General features: G+C 32.0%; 1 protein-coding gene across 36 annotated transcripts in view; it reads right to left on the minus strand.

Annotated features, from left to right (window-relative positions):
- The window catches only part of LOC100161410 (mucin-2), a 43,865-nt gene that overhangs the window by 13,605 nt on the left and 12,370 nt on the right, over positions 1-17,890 (minus strand). For 21 of the 36 annotated variants that reach the window (XR_003839857.1, XR_003839851.1, XR_003839855.1 and 18 more), the window contains exons 3-13: positions 7,334-7,629; positions 4,570-4,735; positions 4,261-4,437; positions 4,021-4,199; positions 3,750-3,885; positions 3,399-3,684; positions 2,657-3,133; positions 1,940-2,098; positions 1,516-1,764; positions 1,091-1,249; positions 16-176 (exon numbers count right to left, since the gene is read on the minus strand). Coding sequence is in view for 27 of the 36 variants with exons in the window: in XM_029491680.1 (XP_029347540.1) it covers positions 16-176; positions 1,091-1,249; positions 1,516-1,764; positions 1,940-2,098; positions 2,657-3,133; positions 3,399-3,684; positions 3,750-3,885; positions 4,021-4,199; positions 4,261-4,437; positions 4,570-4,735; positions 7,334-7,629 (2,445 nt within the window). In the remaining 9 variants the exon portion in view is untranslated. Of the gene's footprint in view, positions 1-15; positions 177-1,090; positions 1,250-1,515; positions 1,765-1,939; positions 2,099-2,656; positions 3,134-3,398; positions 3,685-3,749; positions 3,886-4,020; positions 4,200-4,260; positions 4,438-4,569; positions 4,736-7,333; positions 7,630-17,890 lie in introns of those variants that run through there. The other 15 variants (XM_008183053.3, XM_008183049.3, XM_029491663.1 and 12 more) reach the window with 14 other exon arrangements.

The raw sequence follows: 17,890 nt of genomic DNA on the forward strand, positions 1-17,890 counted from the left end.
ATGAGTTGCTCATACCTGGATAGCATACTGGTGGTGCTCGTGTGTCGATGGTGAAGGGTAGTAAGTTGGAGGAGGTGATGGTTTTGGACATCTTGAATCAGTAGACCCTGGGTAGCAAACTGGTGCTGGAGTGGTCGGTGGCAATGTTGGTTTTGGACATCTTGGATCGTTGGAACCTGTTTAATTATTAATTTTAAATGGGTAAAATGTATAAATCTGGTTAAGTGATAATGTTTTTTATTTTAAGTATTATTCAGAATTTGTTAGAGTATTCATGGTTAAATGTGTAAAAATAGTGGTATGTAATTATTTAAATTTGAATTATTTTTTATCATAAACTGTATTTTAACGCGTTAGAAATGTCCATTTATAAAAAAGTATGTCGAAAAATTGTAATTTTAATTTTTTTTAAAAGAAAGTCGATGAAAGTTAATAAAATTTGTATGATTTAATATTTTACGCGCATATTTTTTTTTTTATTAATGTTTTTGTTTTTTTTTTAGAAATAATAAAAATAAACTTTATATATGATTTATTAATAAAAATTGTTATTATATTGAAAATATAATTATTTAAATGAAACTTATAAATTGATTAAACATTAAAAATGTTAAATGGTTTGAACTGTAGTTAGCAGCTTCTTTTTTCTAAATCTATTTAAGTGGAATTTCTTTTCAATATTATTAATAACAGTAATATTAAGTAGGATTTATTAATTTTAAAAAAAGCTTGATTTGTAACAATTACATTACATAATTGATTGTTGTTAATAATAGAATTAATTTGTCCTATATTTCTAAATGGAATGGAATTTAGAATCTAAGAAATAATCCAATCATACCTGATCAGTTACCAAATAGTAAGTGTAAAATTCCAATATCATAACGATTGAATGAAAAAATTAATTTAATGCATAAAATACCTGATAATAGGTTGTAAATTGTAAATTTACTTATACATATAGTTAAAAATCTTTTTATCATTAAAAAATTATTTTCAAATTATATGATATTCAATTGAAAATTTTAAGAAATTAACTATTTAATTATGTTTTAAAATAAAATATTTTTAATCAATAAATGGCTCATACCTGGATAGCATACTGGCGGTGCTGGTGTAGATGGTGAAGGGTAGTAAGTTGGAGGAAGTGATGGTTTTGGACATCTTGAATCAGTGGACCCTGGGTAGCAAACTGGTGCTGGAGTGGTTGGTGGCAATGTTGGTTTTGGACATCTTGGGTCGTTGGAACCTGTTTAATTTAAATTTTAAAATGGTGAAATGTATAAATCTTGTTAAGTGATGACATTATTTTATTTAAATTTGTATTCAGAATTAGTTAGAGTATTAATGTTTAAATATATACAAATATTTGCAAGCAATTATTTAAATATGAATAGTGTTTTATTTGAAATGTTATTTTAACTTGTTAGAAATGTCCATTAAAAAAAAATATATAGTATTAATTATTTGATTAAGGTTAAAATATTTTATTTTAAATTAATATGTTGCTCATACCTGGATAGCATACTGGTGGTGCCGGTGTAGATGGTGAAGGGTAGTAAGTTGGAGGAGGTGACGGTTTTGGACATCTTGAATCAGTGGACCCTGGGTAGCATACTGGTGGTGCCGGTGTAGATGGTGAAGGGTAGTAAGTTGGAGGGGGTGATGGTTTTGGACATCTTGGATCAGTGGACCCTGGGTAGCAAACTGGTGCTGGAGTGGTTGGTGGCAATGTTGGTTTTGGACATCTTGGGTCGTTGGAACCTGATTAATTTAAATTTGAAAGGGTAAAACGTATAAATCTTGTTAAGTGATAACATTTTATATTTAAAATTATATTCTAACTTGTTAGAAATGTACATAAAAAAAAAATATGTAGTATTAATTATTTCAATAATATTTAAAATAATATTATTTTAAATTAATGTGCTGCTCATACCTGGATAGCATACTGGTGGTGCACGTGTCGATGGTGAGGGGTAGTAAGTTGGGGGAGGTGATGGTTTTGGACATCTTGAATCAGTGGACCCTGGGTAGCAAACTGGTGCTGGAGTGGTTGGTGGCATTGTTGGTTTTGGACATCTTGGATCGTTGGAACCTGATAATTTTTTTTATTTTAAAATGTATTCGGAGTTTGTTAAAGTATCAATATTTAAATGTATAAAATAGTGGCATGAAATTAATAAAAAAATATGACGAAAAATTGTATTTTCTACCTTTTTTAAAAAGAAAATTGATCAAAATTATTTAAATTTGTTTAATTTAATATTATAAATTCATATTTTTTTATTTATTAATGTTTTTGTATTTTTTTAGTTATAATAAAAATTATTTAGAAATAAAGATTGTTAATAATAGAATTAATTTGTCTTAATTCTAAAAGGATTAGAATTTAGAATTCTAAAATATATGATCCAATTATACCTGATCAAATACAATATAAAAAGTATAAAATTCCAATATCTTAAAGATTAATAAGAAAGTAATTTTATAGATGAATTACCTGATAATAGGTTGTGAATTGTAAATTTACATATAGTTTAAAAAATCTTTTTATCATTAAAATATTATATGATATTCAATGGAAAATGTAACGAAATTAATTATTTAATTAAGGATTAAAATATAATATTTTTAATTAATGAGTCTCCCATACCTGGATAGCATACTGGCGGTGCCGGTGTCGATGGTGAAGGGTAGTAAGTTGGAGGAGGTGATGGTTTTGGACATCTTGAATCAGTAGACCCTGGGTAGCAAACTGGTGCTGGAGTGGTTGGTGGCAATGTTGGTTTTGGACATCTTGGGTCGTTGGAACCTGGGTAGCATACTGGTGGTGCCGGTGTTGATGGTGAAGGGTAGTAAGTTGGAGGAGGTGATGGTTTTGGACATCTTGAATCAGTGGACCCTGGGTAGCAAACTGGTGCTGGAGTGGTTGGTGGCAATGTTGGTTTTGGACATCTAGGGTCGTTGGAACCTGGGTAGCATACTGGTGGTGCCGGTGTCGATGGTGAAGGGTAGTAAGTTGGAGGAGGTGATGGTTTTGGACATCTTGAATCAGTGGACCCTGGGTAGCAAACTGGTGCTGGAGTGGTTGGTGGCAATGTTGGTTTTGGACATCTTGGGTCGTTGGAACCTGTTAATTTTAATTTTAAAAGGGTAAAATGTATAAATCTTATAAATGATAACATTTTTTTATTTAAATTTGTATTTGGCATTTTTAAATTATTAATATTTAAATGTATAAAAATAGTTGCATGTAATAATTTAAATATGAATACTATTTTATTGGAAATTTGATTTATACTTGTTAGAAATGTCCATTAAAAAAAAAATATGTATTATTAATTATTTCATTACGATTTAAAATATATTATTTTAAATTAATGTGCTGCTCATACCTGGATAGCATACTGGTGGTGCCGGTGTCGATGGTGAAGGGTAGTAAGTGGGAGGAGGTGATGGTTTTGGACATCTGGAATCAGTGGACCCTGGGTAGCATACTGGTGGTGCCGGTGTTGATGGTGAAGGGTAGTAAGTTTGAGGTGGTGACGGTTTGGGGCATCTTGGGTCATTTGATCCTGGATAGCAGAATGGTGATGGAGATGTTTGTGGAAGAAGTGGAGATGTTGGATAGTTTGGTAAAGCTGCCTGACATCTTTCTTCGGGGCAATTTCCCAAGCATAACTAAAATATGATTCACATTTAATTATTTGATTAATTTAACGAAAATAAAAATATTTTTCATTTACTTCAACGTTGCAAGTTAGGTACACTTGGTGTTTGTCTGGGAATTTGAATGCTGTGACATTTGTATATCCAATTGTTGTGATACCACTTTGGTCAACAGATTGAGTTTTTCTCCATTGTGATATTAATTTTTTTCTCCTAATTAAAATGTTCAAAGATATTTTTTAACTTCGGTTATTCTCTAATTTCAGTGAGTTTTTTTTTTTCATTTATTGTCGTTTAATTATTTAGATTCCTTTAAACAATATTGCATAATTATAACTTTTTAATTACTTTGGACATCCCGATGAATCGGTCAACTGTATACTTGTAGTAGTTGAAGATTCATAATTATCATTATCATACGCCCAACATTCTCTTACTCTCACATCGTATGCTTCATCAGTACTTTTTACATAAACAATTAATGAAAGTGATTCACCAATTTTTATTATCTTGTCAACTGGTGATGTCTATAATAAATATATATATTTCTTATTTCTCTTTTCAATATTTTAAAAGTAGATAGCTTACATTTGGGTATTGTCCTCTTTGTATATCCATCCAGCATTGTAGTGTGCCTTCATTCCCGGAAGGAACAGAAACCACTTCTAACATATCAACTACGATAGGCTTGAAACGCACTCGTTTACCTGTACCTGGTTTTGTCTCTGAAGGACATGACACTTTCCGTGCTAAATCCCATTCTTCCTAAAGTATATAAAGTAACTTTAAAAATGTTTCCAAGAAACATGAAATTGTATTTATCCTCAGTATACTGCATTTTTTAAGCAATTTTTATTTATGTTGCTTGTATTGAAATTATAATACGTTATAGCTTACCTGAATTGTACTATCTGTCTGGATGATAATTGTATTTTCAATGGAGCCTAAATCACAACTGCCACCGTCTTCACTAGTTGAACACCCATCATCTACAGGGGGGCGACAATCTTCTATTGGTATCTGGAACTGATATGTGTTCTTTCCTGAATTGCTCTGCACAAATCTATAAACAAAATATTTACTTAATTAGTATAATCTTTGGTATAATTTTGAGCTATATATAATATATATGATGAATGTATTTTGTTTAGGTATTCGTATTCTATTATTGTACTTTTAACTTAATTATAATTTGTGTTTGTCATGATATTATGATTAATTATAATGTTTAGTAAGTTCAGTTTTCCCTTCGACACTCCAATTTCATTCAAAGTAAACTACTTATTTATTTATCTATATTCTACCTTAAAAAAAATATGCAATTTCTGAAATGTTCTATGGTCATATTTAAGATCCAAATTTTTAATACACCTTTGTTTTCGACGTATTATCATATATGTAGAATAGGTATACCGTATACTATATTTAATTTGTATAAAATTATGCTGTAAATATTAATCCTTTATTTATACCCTAAAATGGAATCAGTATACACGATGATTAATAATCTTATTATAATATACCATTATTTTTTTCATAAATATAAGATTGAACGAACGTAATTTGTTATAGACCGCTATGTATAAAATTATCAAGACATGAATCACATATTTTATAGAATAAAATATTTAGAGTATTTAAAAAGCTCACAACTAAATGTAATTTTGACGAACCCTAAGAATATATAATATTTACTTATATATATTATATTGTGTAATGCTTATGAGTAAAGCGTGCTAAAAATTTGAATCATATTAATAATTCATGTAATTTTAGTATGAATTCTGGAATAAATTTATGTTTGTTAAACAAATTATATTTTTCTAACTTATAGAATCTGAAACTCTTCAGTGTATTCTTCAAAATTATAATTATCGTTGTTAAATCTTAGTTACCTATATCATTCGAGATGTTGGCTTGTTGCGTATTCAATTGGAAATAACATTATTGTATATAGTAAAAGTCGTCAATTCCACAAAACGATTATGAGTTTACGTATAATGTATTATTCTAAACCAGAGGTTCCAAAACGTTTTATTGTACGACCCATTTTGAGAATTTTTTAAAATTTGGCGACCCACAATACATTGAATGACCTTTTTTTTTTTTTCAGATAAATCGCTTTCTTTTCAATAGGTATAACTATTAATCTGTTTGATACGGTGCTGTAAACTCGTAATCGTCAATCTCACAGATAACGATTAACAAAAAACTGTATTTGAACTTTTAACATCAACGAAAAATATGTATTATATCAAATTATAGCACGACCCACCAAAAATATAATCGCGACCCACAGTTTGGGAACCTCTGTTCTAAACATTAAAACCACATATTTGTGTAATGGCGGTATGTGTAATAAAAATTAATCCAAATTTCAAATTATATTGTAAAAAATGCTATCAAATAATATAGTTTAGTATAAATTACACCCAATCCAAATTTACAGAGTTTTATCAAAATAGGAGTGTATATGTGAATTTTAAAAATATTTAACGTCAGTAAAAAATGATTGCAAACGTACTAATAACCATTTATCTTGAATGAATGACAAGTAGTAGACAGTATACCTAACTTAAATTTAAAATTGTGTTGCATACAAAGAATTAATACTCATATACGATGGAACTTATTAAATAACTATAAAAAAAAACTGTTCTCAGTCAATTGATGAAAAAAATAATAAATTAATGGTAGTCTGATGAATGTGATAGTACCATATAAGATACAACTATACAAGATACAATTATACAAGAATACAAGATAGGTACCCGGTACAGTATATCTTAATAAAGTAAACAATAATTTTGTGGGCACTTTTTCGGAAGAATCATTCTAACTTTTCTGATTGTTTAGAATTGAAGTACCTACATAAAGTTACTATGAATAACAATAGTGAAATCACAGAAAAAAAAATTTTTTAATAAAAAGATATACATAGTTTTTGCGTGTTAATTTTGTTAATTTATCAGGTACATTAAGTGGAAGTATCAAGTAAATTAGAAGCTTTTATGCTCATCGCGAAAGAAAAAGATGTTCTATACGAAATAGATAATGATTAAATTATTAAAATAGGTACTGAAGTCTAAAAACATATTATTAAATATTATTGAATAGGTAATCTTTCTTATTAAATACAAAAATCGTAACATTAGTCATTTAAATTATTCACTTTTATTGTGTAGGCACTTAGACCATTATAAATGTATAACCATAATTAGCTGTTCAAAAATAAAAAATAATTTTTATATCAAAGTATATACTACTAATATAGTTTTATAAAGTTTGATAGGGTTTTATAAATTGCATATCTCGCCAATATACATAATAATATTGTGTTGGCTGAAATTCAATATTTGGTAAATTAGTAAGTGGGCATGTATACTTTTGCATTTTCCCGGGCTGGAATCTCTCCCCAATCCGCCCCTGAATTATACAAGCGTGGATAAATAAAATATAGGCATTAATACAACTATAATAAGAACATTGACAGCCTAATACAATTTGAAAATATTACAACAAATTGTGTAAATTATTGTCGTCGATTGTTAATGAAACCTAGATTATGTGGAATTATGGGTTTATATGAAATCGATAAAGGACGTTATTATAACTTTGCCCCTCTCCCAAGTTTTTGGAAGGACATTCGACGTGCACTAACCTGCATTTGGGGTCGTCGTGTCGACCTTTGCTGTAGATCACGCCGTAAAACGGTTCCAGGAATTCGATTTCCACGGCTATGACGCCGTTTGTCGAAGCGCCACCGCAGTCCACGCGGATGCCCTTGAGCTGCACCCTGTGTTCGACGCCGTTTTCGTGCCCGTAATCGCTCTGGCGCACGAACCGGTCGGCCATGGCGGAGTTCATTATTATCACGCCAGATTCGTCTTTGCCAGAGTCCGCGCTGGATTCATCTTGTATGGGGTTCACGCCACCGTCCAGCAGCGATCCGTCAGCCTATAACCCAAACGTATCGTAATTAATAGTGATTACCTATAGACACTGATTCCGATGGAAAAATAATAAAAAATAAATGTTGTCGATAAAGGCCATAGTCAATCTGGTGAGACGCCCATCTCAAGCGATGATTATTTTACATTGACAAAATGCGCAAAGTGACCGTGAGAGGAGTATTCGTTGAGCATATCCGTCACTATAATATTCTTTTTAATAACATATCATATTGTATACACCTTAATTTTCGAAATATCGATTTGATAACCACAATTTTTTGCGTTCTTCCTATAAAGACAGAGTTCTTTTTTTTTCCAGAAGTATATTTTTTCAATTTATCAGGATTATGTAAGCTTTTGAATATAACATCTTTTTGACTAGTACCTACCTATATTTTTTTTTTTACAAACGATTTGTTAAAGATTACTGTAAGCACTTTTTGCAGACAGTTAACAAGCAAATAAATTGAAACAGTGAAGTACTGTGGGAATTAATTTAAAGATCAAAAATTGTTAGATCTGCATATTTATATTAAGATCGCTTCAATTTTGGTGTAAAAATGGATAATTAATCTCTTCATTATTTATACTGTCAGAATTTCAAGTATGGCTGGGTTCCTAATGGCTATATAATATAATAAAATATTGTGTAACATTGACCATTTTTGGTCAGGTTTCCATGTTGAACGACTCATAATGTATTATGTTATGGTCGACGTTCAGCTCTAGAATCTAGACGATTATCGTTTACTTAAATGGATATGTTCTTCGAGGTTATAACAGTGTAGAAACTTCAACCACATATATACCTGTTTAATATACCTCCCACAAAAACAAAGAATATGACTTTTCCGAGTCCAATAAGATCACAAATGGCAAAAAACTTTGACAACCAAATAAATATGATTACAGTAATCCCTCAATAGATATTAATGAACAATTATTCTTCGAATAACGCATTTATATTAAATTATTGATAAATTTGATGATCTGGCCAAGCTAATATATTATACTTATAATTGTATATAATATACCTTGTAACTCACACACTACTTACCTATATTTAATATTGTAAATTACGCGTTGAACATTAACGTTACTAAATCGAAAATAACAATCCAAGTAATGCGTTTAGTTGAAATATAATTACAATATTTAAGTTTAAAAACATTTTTAAATAAAAATAATCAGGCGCAGTTCTAGGACTACATTTTCATATGGTCAACAGTAGATTTATAATTAGGTTTTAACTGCGAATAATATTCCTCATTTCCTCCCCCTTCCCCAATAAGGGTCACCAGAAATTTTGGTATGAGCAGCTGCCCACCTTGCCCATACGCTATAGCCGCCACTAATAAAAATGTATAAATTATAATGTTACAAAATTGTCAAAATAAAAAAAAATTTAAACCGACATCGAAATCAAAATCTGCGTCTTTTTAGTTATTGGAAACAATCGTAACACAACTCATTACATTTTGTTCGAATCTCCTACCGACAGACCCGTCAGATTATTTATCTAGCATATTATTATTATCATCTGCCGTATTGTTTTTATTATTGCATGGACACTGCGGTCTGCGAATGGACGGTGTAGTGCACCGCGGTCGCTCGTAAAGCCGTAAACGATCGGTCGGACTGGAAAAACAACGTTATAATAATATTATGTTACCTACACGCGTATGTGGCTCGCAAGTAAGTAGTGGAACATAATACGACGTTAACGAATCGGTTTGTCGTCGGAGGCGTAGGCGTCGACGAACGCCGTACACTGCACAATATAATATAGGTACGCGGGCCAGGTAGCTGCGGTGGCGCGATTATCACGACGATAGTGATAATAAAATATACATAATATATACGTACACCTTTTATAGTACGGTTGACTGATAAAACAAACTAATATAATCGTTTCACAAGACGCCGAAACGCGATAATAATAATAATATTATCGCGTATCGACTATCCTATCTACGGTGTGAGATAATAATCCAACGGAATAAAAAAAAAAAAAACTCGCGCGACGAGACGGCTGCCGACGGCGAATAATGCGTAGATATACCCACGTGTATTAAATATATTGTTTCCGGTCGTGGTGAAAGCGCCGACGGTTCGGATCAAAGGTATATTGTGGTCTCCGCCCTCCCACTCACACCCCTCCCATCACCACCGCCGGAAGACCGACGCGGCATTCGTGGAGGAGCTGCCGATGGTATAAAAGGATTGCTCGTTTAACCGGCTGCAGTACCTACACAACACATAATATTATATAGTTCCTCGCACGACGAGCGTGTGTCTTGTTGTACGCTGCGAATATCATCGCGGGAAAGGAAAAGTGCGCGGCGGAGTGCAGAGTAGTTTCAAACTCTTCCAGTCCCGGGTTAGGGTCAAAGGTCGTGCGTATAGCGTTATTACAATAATGCTGTGTGTGTGTGTGTGTGTGCAGGTACATTATATTATTATATACACATATATGTATACGAACATAGAACGTGAAAGGCACACGACGGCAGCGGCGGCGTCATAATAACGTATAGTAGGTACGTCCGAGACTTTTTCGAACGATCGACGGTGAATAACATTATAACGAGACGAACTTTTATTTATTTATCATTAATATTCCACCGTAAATCGCAATAGTCTCCACGTCCCCGGGGCCCCGGAGACGCGCGCGTGACGCAATTAGCGCGGGTGAGTGGGTCTTGGTGAACCCACCGCGGTGTCGCTTGTAATAATAATGTTCCGTCTACGAAATAACAACTCGGGGAAAAAACCCGTCTCGTTCGGGATGATACTTTGGCCTCGATTCGGCGACGATACGTATATAATTGCGTTGCCGCATAACATTATAAAGTACAACATAATATCGTATTATTCGCGGGTTTTCGCCGATGGTGGAAATTGTGCGCACGTGCAGGGTTTCGTATATTTTGCATAATAATATATTATAATAACACGCGTGTAAAACAACACCGCGGCCGCAAGTAGCGCAATACTGTGCAAGACGACACGGCACGATTCGATAATGGTCTTTGGCAAATTCATAATAATATTATGGCGATTGACGAGCGTGCGTGTAATGTGTCTGGTGTTGTAGGTATACGCCGCTCGGACGACGACTTTACAAATATTTAATACGACAAACCGGGCGTATTATGATATTTAATATATTGCCTATGTATATCATTGTGTGTTGTGTAAAAACGGGTATTCGAATACATTAAAATGATATGCAGAGGCAAACGCGTGGAAATTAAACCGCGGTTTCGACACGAAACAATCATCGTCGAAAACGTTTGCAAATATTGTGACTGAACATGTCAACTTTGACAGCGGTGCAACTCTCGATTTTGCCTGTGATATTATAATATTATAAAATCTCTGCATCGGGCAAGTTGTTTACGACGTCGGAGACCGGTAAATTCCGGCCATTTCAGTTGTAGTAATAATTCACCGGACTCCGTGTTCCCCCTAGTTCCTATTTGGGCACAGTTTACTGCTAGCTACAACCATATACCACGAACGGCTGTGAAAGTTTTCAAATATCTCGTTCTACGCCACCATCCATCCTATAAACTTCTATAACTCCGTCTATATGTTCCTCGAAGTTCAATCTGACTATCTGTGATTTACGTAAATTTCGGAATTAAAGAATTCAAAACGATGAAAATGTGTAAAGCATTGATTTGACAACAGACGAAAAAGCTCAAACAAAAATAATTGGGTAGTTTGATTTCATTAAAATTATTTGGTTTTAAGTTGATACCAAGCACATTAACTATAATTTAAAAAAAAAATAAAACTACGACAAACTCACTCGTTGGAAAAAACTTAAATAATAAAACAATAAAGAATTTTTGTGAGACGTTTGGTGTCTCCTATGTATAACGATAATAGGCTGATATAAAGTGGTAATTATTATTATTTGGCCGCCATTCAGGACGTCCCTCTCATAAACGATAAATTCGGTCCGCAACTCGTACTAAATAAATGGATCGGGACGTAACTCACCATCACAGAAAATCTCAATAAGTAATCAACGTTTCCTGAACACGCATTCATCGTTATAGGTGAAAATTAAAAATACTAAACTAGAGTCGTTTTCTTTTTCACAGTTTTGAATGAATTACAATCATCGTCGTCGAGAATTTACACAGTTGTGGTTTCTTCCTATGCCGAATAATAATAAAATCAGACAAGAAAAGAGACATGGCCCATATGTTGTCGTATCGTCAACATTGGTGAGAATAATAAACATATTAACAGAATAAAATTTTTCTTCAGAAACTTTTCACATTTTTATACGCAAGTGGTTCCTTTAAATTTGCTTGACTTGTGTTGTGTTCCTTGGAAATGATAAACTACATTCAATGAATACGAAAATAAATAGTTCGCCACTCGTCTTGAAACGTACTCGACTCAAGTGAATATTGCTGACTCAAAGAAATCGATACGTGTCATATTCATGTCGGTTAGCACACAGCGTACAGTTTACATTCCACTTTAATCGCGAATCGTTTTTAAAATCTGCTGTAAGACTTACATGTAATTTCCAAAACTATCAGTCGAGAAAAATGTTCGATCGATTCAGTTGAAAAAAACCATTAAACGAGTTAAAAGTAAATAGTAAATTAAAATTATATCCTATAGGACAAATTTATTTTAAAAATGTACTCATTAACTCCTACGATGTGACTCATATTTTTCAATTTTGTTATTTCAGTTGAGTGGATATTGTTGAGATATTTTATTGAAAAAAAATTGCGCCTAACTGTTTAAGTTTAAAGTATCGAAATAAATATTTAACATAGACTGCCACCACGAATGCCCCACAACCGTAGACGTTGAGTAATACACCCGTTGGATCGTTATTCACAATGTTTATCTAATATATTTCACGGCGGGATCACCGACCTATCATTGCAGTTGGATTTTTAACGACAATAACGACATGGTTTATGCGCAAATTTACATAGCCGTCAGATGATTTCTGCCGAAAACCGAAAGTGAAACGTAGTCCATCGAGACTGTTTCGACCACTTTCCCGCCACCCGCTACCACGTCCACGTGTAATACGTGCGTAAATCACGAGATTATTAAGATGCGTATTTTATAATATTATTATTACTATACGTGAGTTATTACAACGATTAGTGATCTCTTCCGAGGTTTGGATCCATCCGTTTTTTAAAAAAAAAAGAAATCGACAATTCGGTTGTTCTCACATGATAACTACTGCAGTTGGTTTATATCGGGGATTGGAACTCCAAATTGTTGATTTTTATAAACTTCAATTCGTACGAAAATAGGAGGTACATATATAACAACTATAGAGTTACAGTTATGGTAATGGTAAAAAATGATTTCGAAACATTTTCAACTAAATCTTTTTCAAGACTATGAGGAAAAAATATAAATTTAGAATTTTAATCTTTTTATTTCTCGTAATAATTGCTATGTCCTATCAATATAATTATACAAACCTACAATTATTTTATCGTGAGTCGTCTGAAGTAAATATCTTACGACCTCACGTATATAATATATTAATATATATATTTTATGTTATCGGTTGTTTAAATTCAAATCATGTGAATATTGTGATTTAATAATAATTTCCTAATCAGAAGTGATCGAGGTTTTTTTTTAATACAAGATTTTCTAAAACAAGCTTACAAAAATAACCCGTTGTAATAAAAAAAGGTCTATTCTAAAAAGTCGGCCTTTCGAAAAATATAGGTAGGTATCTAATAAGGTTCCGTCGATATTACGGTTTTTTGGGTTTTTGTGTGTTTAACAATGCTTCTTGCTGAAAAGATATTTGTTTTTTTACACACGATCGAACAACTAAAAGTAGGTATATAAAAAACGGCTAACGGGAAGAGTTATATGTATGTATAACATTTTATAAGTAATTGGATCGTACAAGTCGTACAATACAGAAGCCGTGCTATCGTTAAAACTATCGCGGACGAAATTAGCTTTTTTCTTTGTCGATTGCATTATAATTCCGTTCTGCGAACTGCATGTGTTTGTGTTCTTTGTCTTTTGCTAACCAGTGTCCGGATCTCGTATTTGTCTCATCACAGCTGCAGCTATATGATAAAGCTTTACAGCTGCAGTCCAAATTTTTTTCGTATATAAACGTACAGTCAAAATTGTACGTTAACGATCTAGTCAAAATAATATTATGTTTTTCACTTTGGCATTAACGTGATCACCAGTTAGAGTATCTACGGGGGGGGGGGGGAGGATATGACCGGGGGGTTATTGGAGGGAATAAGCTCCTCCCCCCCAAAGTCCAAAATATGTTAAACACAATACAACATGTATACATAGGTATTGCAATATTGTCTACTCAAAACTTAATATCCCCCGCCCTTCCCAAATAAACTTAGGTGCCTAACTACTGATGACGACTGCCGCACAAATTAAAGCAGAATTTATAATACTTAACAAATGACGAAAGTACATATATATATATAATAGTCAAATGGGTAGGTAGTGCTAAATAATTTAAACACTTTTATTGGTCGCAAAATGGCATTCCAGAAGTAGTTCAACATGACGAACTGCGTAAGTTCACGGACCCCAATACCCGCAGCGTGAACATTACTATAAACCAATTTAACCTTGGTGCTAACTTTAATTGAATATAATGTTCGTATACGAGACCGTATCTAGTGGTTTTATCAGAAATTTGTTGATTTCGATTGCCCAAAACCGTCCATGTACAGTGTAATGAATTCCGACACAAATAACCAGTTATATTATACTCAGTTGTATAATACACTTTTGAAAACGAACATTATCGAATTTAATTATAATAATTCATATAGGATATTAAATGCACGTGATGCAATTGGTTTATTGTGAAAATCAAGATTTCTTTGATGATGGTAGCATTAATACCCGTACAAGTAGCGTTTGTATTGTCGACATAAGAATCAATAATTTATTAGAGTCTTCAACGGTATAACCCGTTTGTGTATGGATATCTGTAAAATTATAGTTACGATTTACAATACGTTGTTTTTTTACGAGATTATGATAATAGATATTACGCGTTAATGGTTTCGTTTCATAATAATGGGACAGGCGACAAAATGTTGTTTTACCTACAAATAAAATAATCGGGTTCAGAAGTAGAAGAAAAAATGGTAAGGTCGAAATTCGATTAATCCACTTATCGAATATAACGTGTTTTTACATAAGTCGTATTTTTTATTTTTGTTAAAAGGTAAAACAATGCCCAAAAAATGAGAGCGAAACGTTGTTAAATACCACTAAACCCTAGAGCCATGTGCCATTTATGAACCAACTGAGAACCAGTATTTTAATATTTTATTTAAACGCATTTTTAATACTTACATTATTTATTAATATTAATTAACACTGAGTATGAATTATTAACGGCGCAAACAATCACGACATGTAAAAATGAAAGAAAACGAAACTATAGTGAGGAAAAATAAAACCCCAACAACGCCACAACTGAATTGTTTTAGTCGTTTCCGTTCAACGGTAACGCTTACCAATAATATCAAAACCAATGAGTTACATCAAAATTTAGTTTTCATATATTTATTGATTTTTCTAATACATCGGCAGCTGAGGCCATTATTATTTATACGTATGGTTTTTATACATTAATAGGTAGTTAAATTATACTGTTATTGACACAATTTAATACGATTTGATAGTTTTGATTTTTAAGGAAGCTTCGATTATGTTTGTATTTTATTGTACACCCAGTTCAATGATTTTCCTAAACCTATTTTAATTATTTTTCCTACTTTACTCACATTATTAAAATTGTCACCGATCAAAAACACTTCGTGAAAAAAATCACTCAGCAAACCATAATTTGTAAACATTATATTATTAACTCGAAATGTAAAATTCACTCAGCCTGCACGTCAAAACAAAATAAATATAAAAATTCTTAATTCTACGGTAAACAAAAATGCTGCTAGTGCACTTTAAATACCTAAATACAAATAGGTACATTGTATATTATTATAATTAGAACCTGGATGTTAGTGCAATAAAATACTTATAAACATGCACTTAAACACACATAGGTAAATAAGCTTAAAAATGTGTACAACCTAAATTTACAAAATTATCTTAATTTTTTTTATTTTATAAATGCTTTTTAAGTTGTTAAAATAACTTAGGCTTGTATATTAGTTTAGAACATTTATTTTTTTAATTAAAATTATAAAGAAATTTTGTTTATTAATTTATTGTATACAGTTACTTATTCTAAATGAATGTTAAATTGTAAAAATTAAAATTAAAAAAATTTGTTGAAACTATTAGTTAAAAATACCGAACCTAACCTTTAAATATAAATTTACTCAAAAATATCGAAACAGTAAAATAAAAACGTCTAAGTTAAAAAAAAAAAAAAACAAGATCCGAGCATTAATCATTCATGGTAATATCACAATTATTTAGGGTGTATATTGTTCATATTATATATACCTAATATAACTTCAAAATACGCAAACTATATTATCACGTTTTACTCCTCTTCTGTCGGGCATAACGATCCGCGTGGAAAAAAATTGATAACTTTCCACGTTCATACATATACAGATCTTATATAAATTATTATGAAAAACAATAATTTTGCATCGCACAAGGCGCACTCGCTGTAATAGTATGACAATATTTGAAATTTGAATACTATCATCTATAATATACATAATATATACCACTACTTTTCGTCCGTTGTAGGTATTGGGTGTGTGAATATTGCTACTCCGTGAAACCACCGAATAATTCATACCGAGCGGTACGAATATACGAATGTTTCCGGTGCGGAAACTTTGAAACTTCGAACCACGTGCTCGGCGAAATTGACAAAAACTTCCACGGCGACCGAGCACGTTTATCATAATACCGACGGCTGCGGACGAATACATATACGTTTGATATATAATATTATATACCTATAACGCATATCCGTCCAACTTGCAGTGTAGTCATATATCACATATTATATTCTGCATATGGGCATAATATATAATATTATGTATAATATATCCGTGAAATATCACTCGCGTACATATATAATATGTATAGGTATTATACTGTGTATATATTCGCAAAATATCACTCACAGTTGCACGAAACTATCATTTTCATTACAAAAACTGTATAATATATATTCGCGTGTAATAAATTATACAACTTTACTGTCGTCGTTATCAGCACAGCGGTCGTGTCTTCGATAATTTTTTTTTTTTTTGAGACCGATTAAACTAGAATCCGTTGATATCTCTACGGGGTGAGTTTAATATCTCCACCCTCGATTCTTTGTTAAAACAATCAACTATATCATAATATATATTATATTATAGTCTTTTAATAGTTCTTTTCAACAGTTATTTATTATTTTAACAATAATGGTTATTTTATTGAATGTGATGATGACAATAAAAAAACCCTATAAATCATTTTGGTATTAAAATAATATCTGCTTAGTTTTGGTTTAATAATAATACGTTTTTGTCATTTTTTTTTTTTTTGGTGTATGCAATGTTTCTAGAACTTAACTATAGAAGCTTTCCTACTCAATAATATAGAGTATATACCGTAAACAATTTGATTCTTGCACAAATGTATATTTTTGATATATACCATTTCCAATAGGTACCTTATAACATTTAAAAATACTATTTCTCCATTAATTAATAGTTTAGCCAAGTTATTTTCAATGATTTGTTGTTGAAAGAGTGTTATTGCAAAAGTTGTTCATATAGTTTTTATGCTTCTCATTACCAAAGAACTGTGTTTACATTTGTTCGAACTTATTTCAGTAATGGAACTTGCAATAGAGTGTGAAAATTAAGACATCACCGTAGACAATCGTGATTTATTTAAATATTCTTAGACGAATGTGTTGTAACTTTTAAACGAATATTTCAAATTTGTTAGGGAGTAAAACTGCGTTATATCGTATACATATTATATATGTGGTTCCCGCACTCAACCTCTAGGCTAGATCTTGTTCTCTTCGAAAAGTACTTCTTCGACGTCGATGTATAGATACTGTTTAATATTATAATCGGCCCCGGATAGCCGTCCGCGTCCTTGACATTTATAAACGCGTTTAAATTATTCATAATCCTTATAATAACATATATATATATATATAGGTACCGCAGGCGACGCGTTGGTACCTATCACCAGCTACTCAGAGTTTCGCAACATGTGCGTCGTATCTTCTTCTTCCTCTTCTTCGTCTTCTTCTT

Source organism: Acyrthosiphon pisum, chromosome A3 (genome assembly GCF_005508785.2).
Source record: "Acyrthosiphon pisum isolate AL4f chromosome A3, pea_aphid_22Mar2018_4r6ur, whole genome shotgun sequence".
In the NCBI taxonomy this organism is placed as follows: domain Eukaryota; kingdom Metazoa; phylum Arthropoda; class Insecta; order Hemiptera; family Aphididae; genus Acyrthosiphon; species Acyrthosiphon pisum.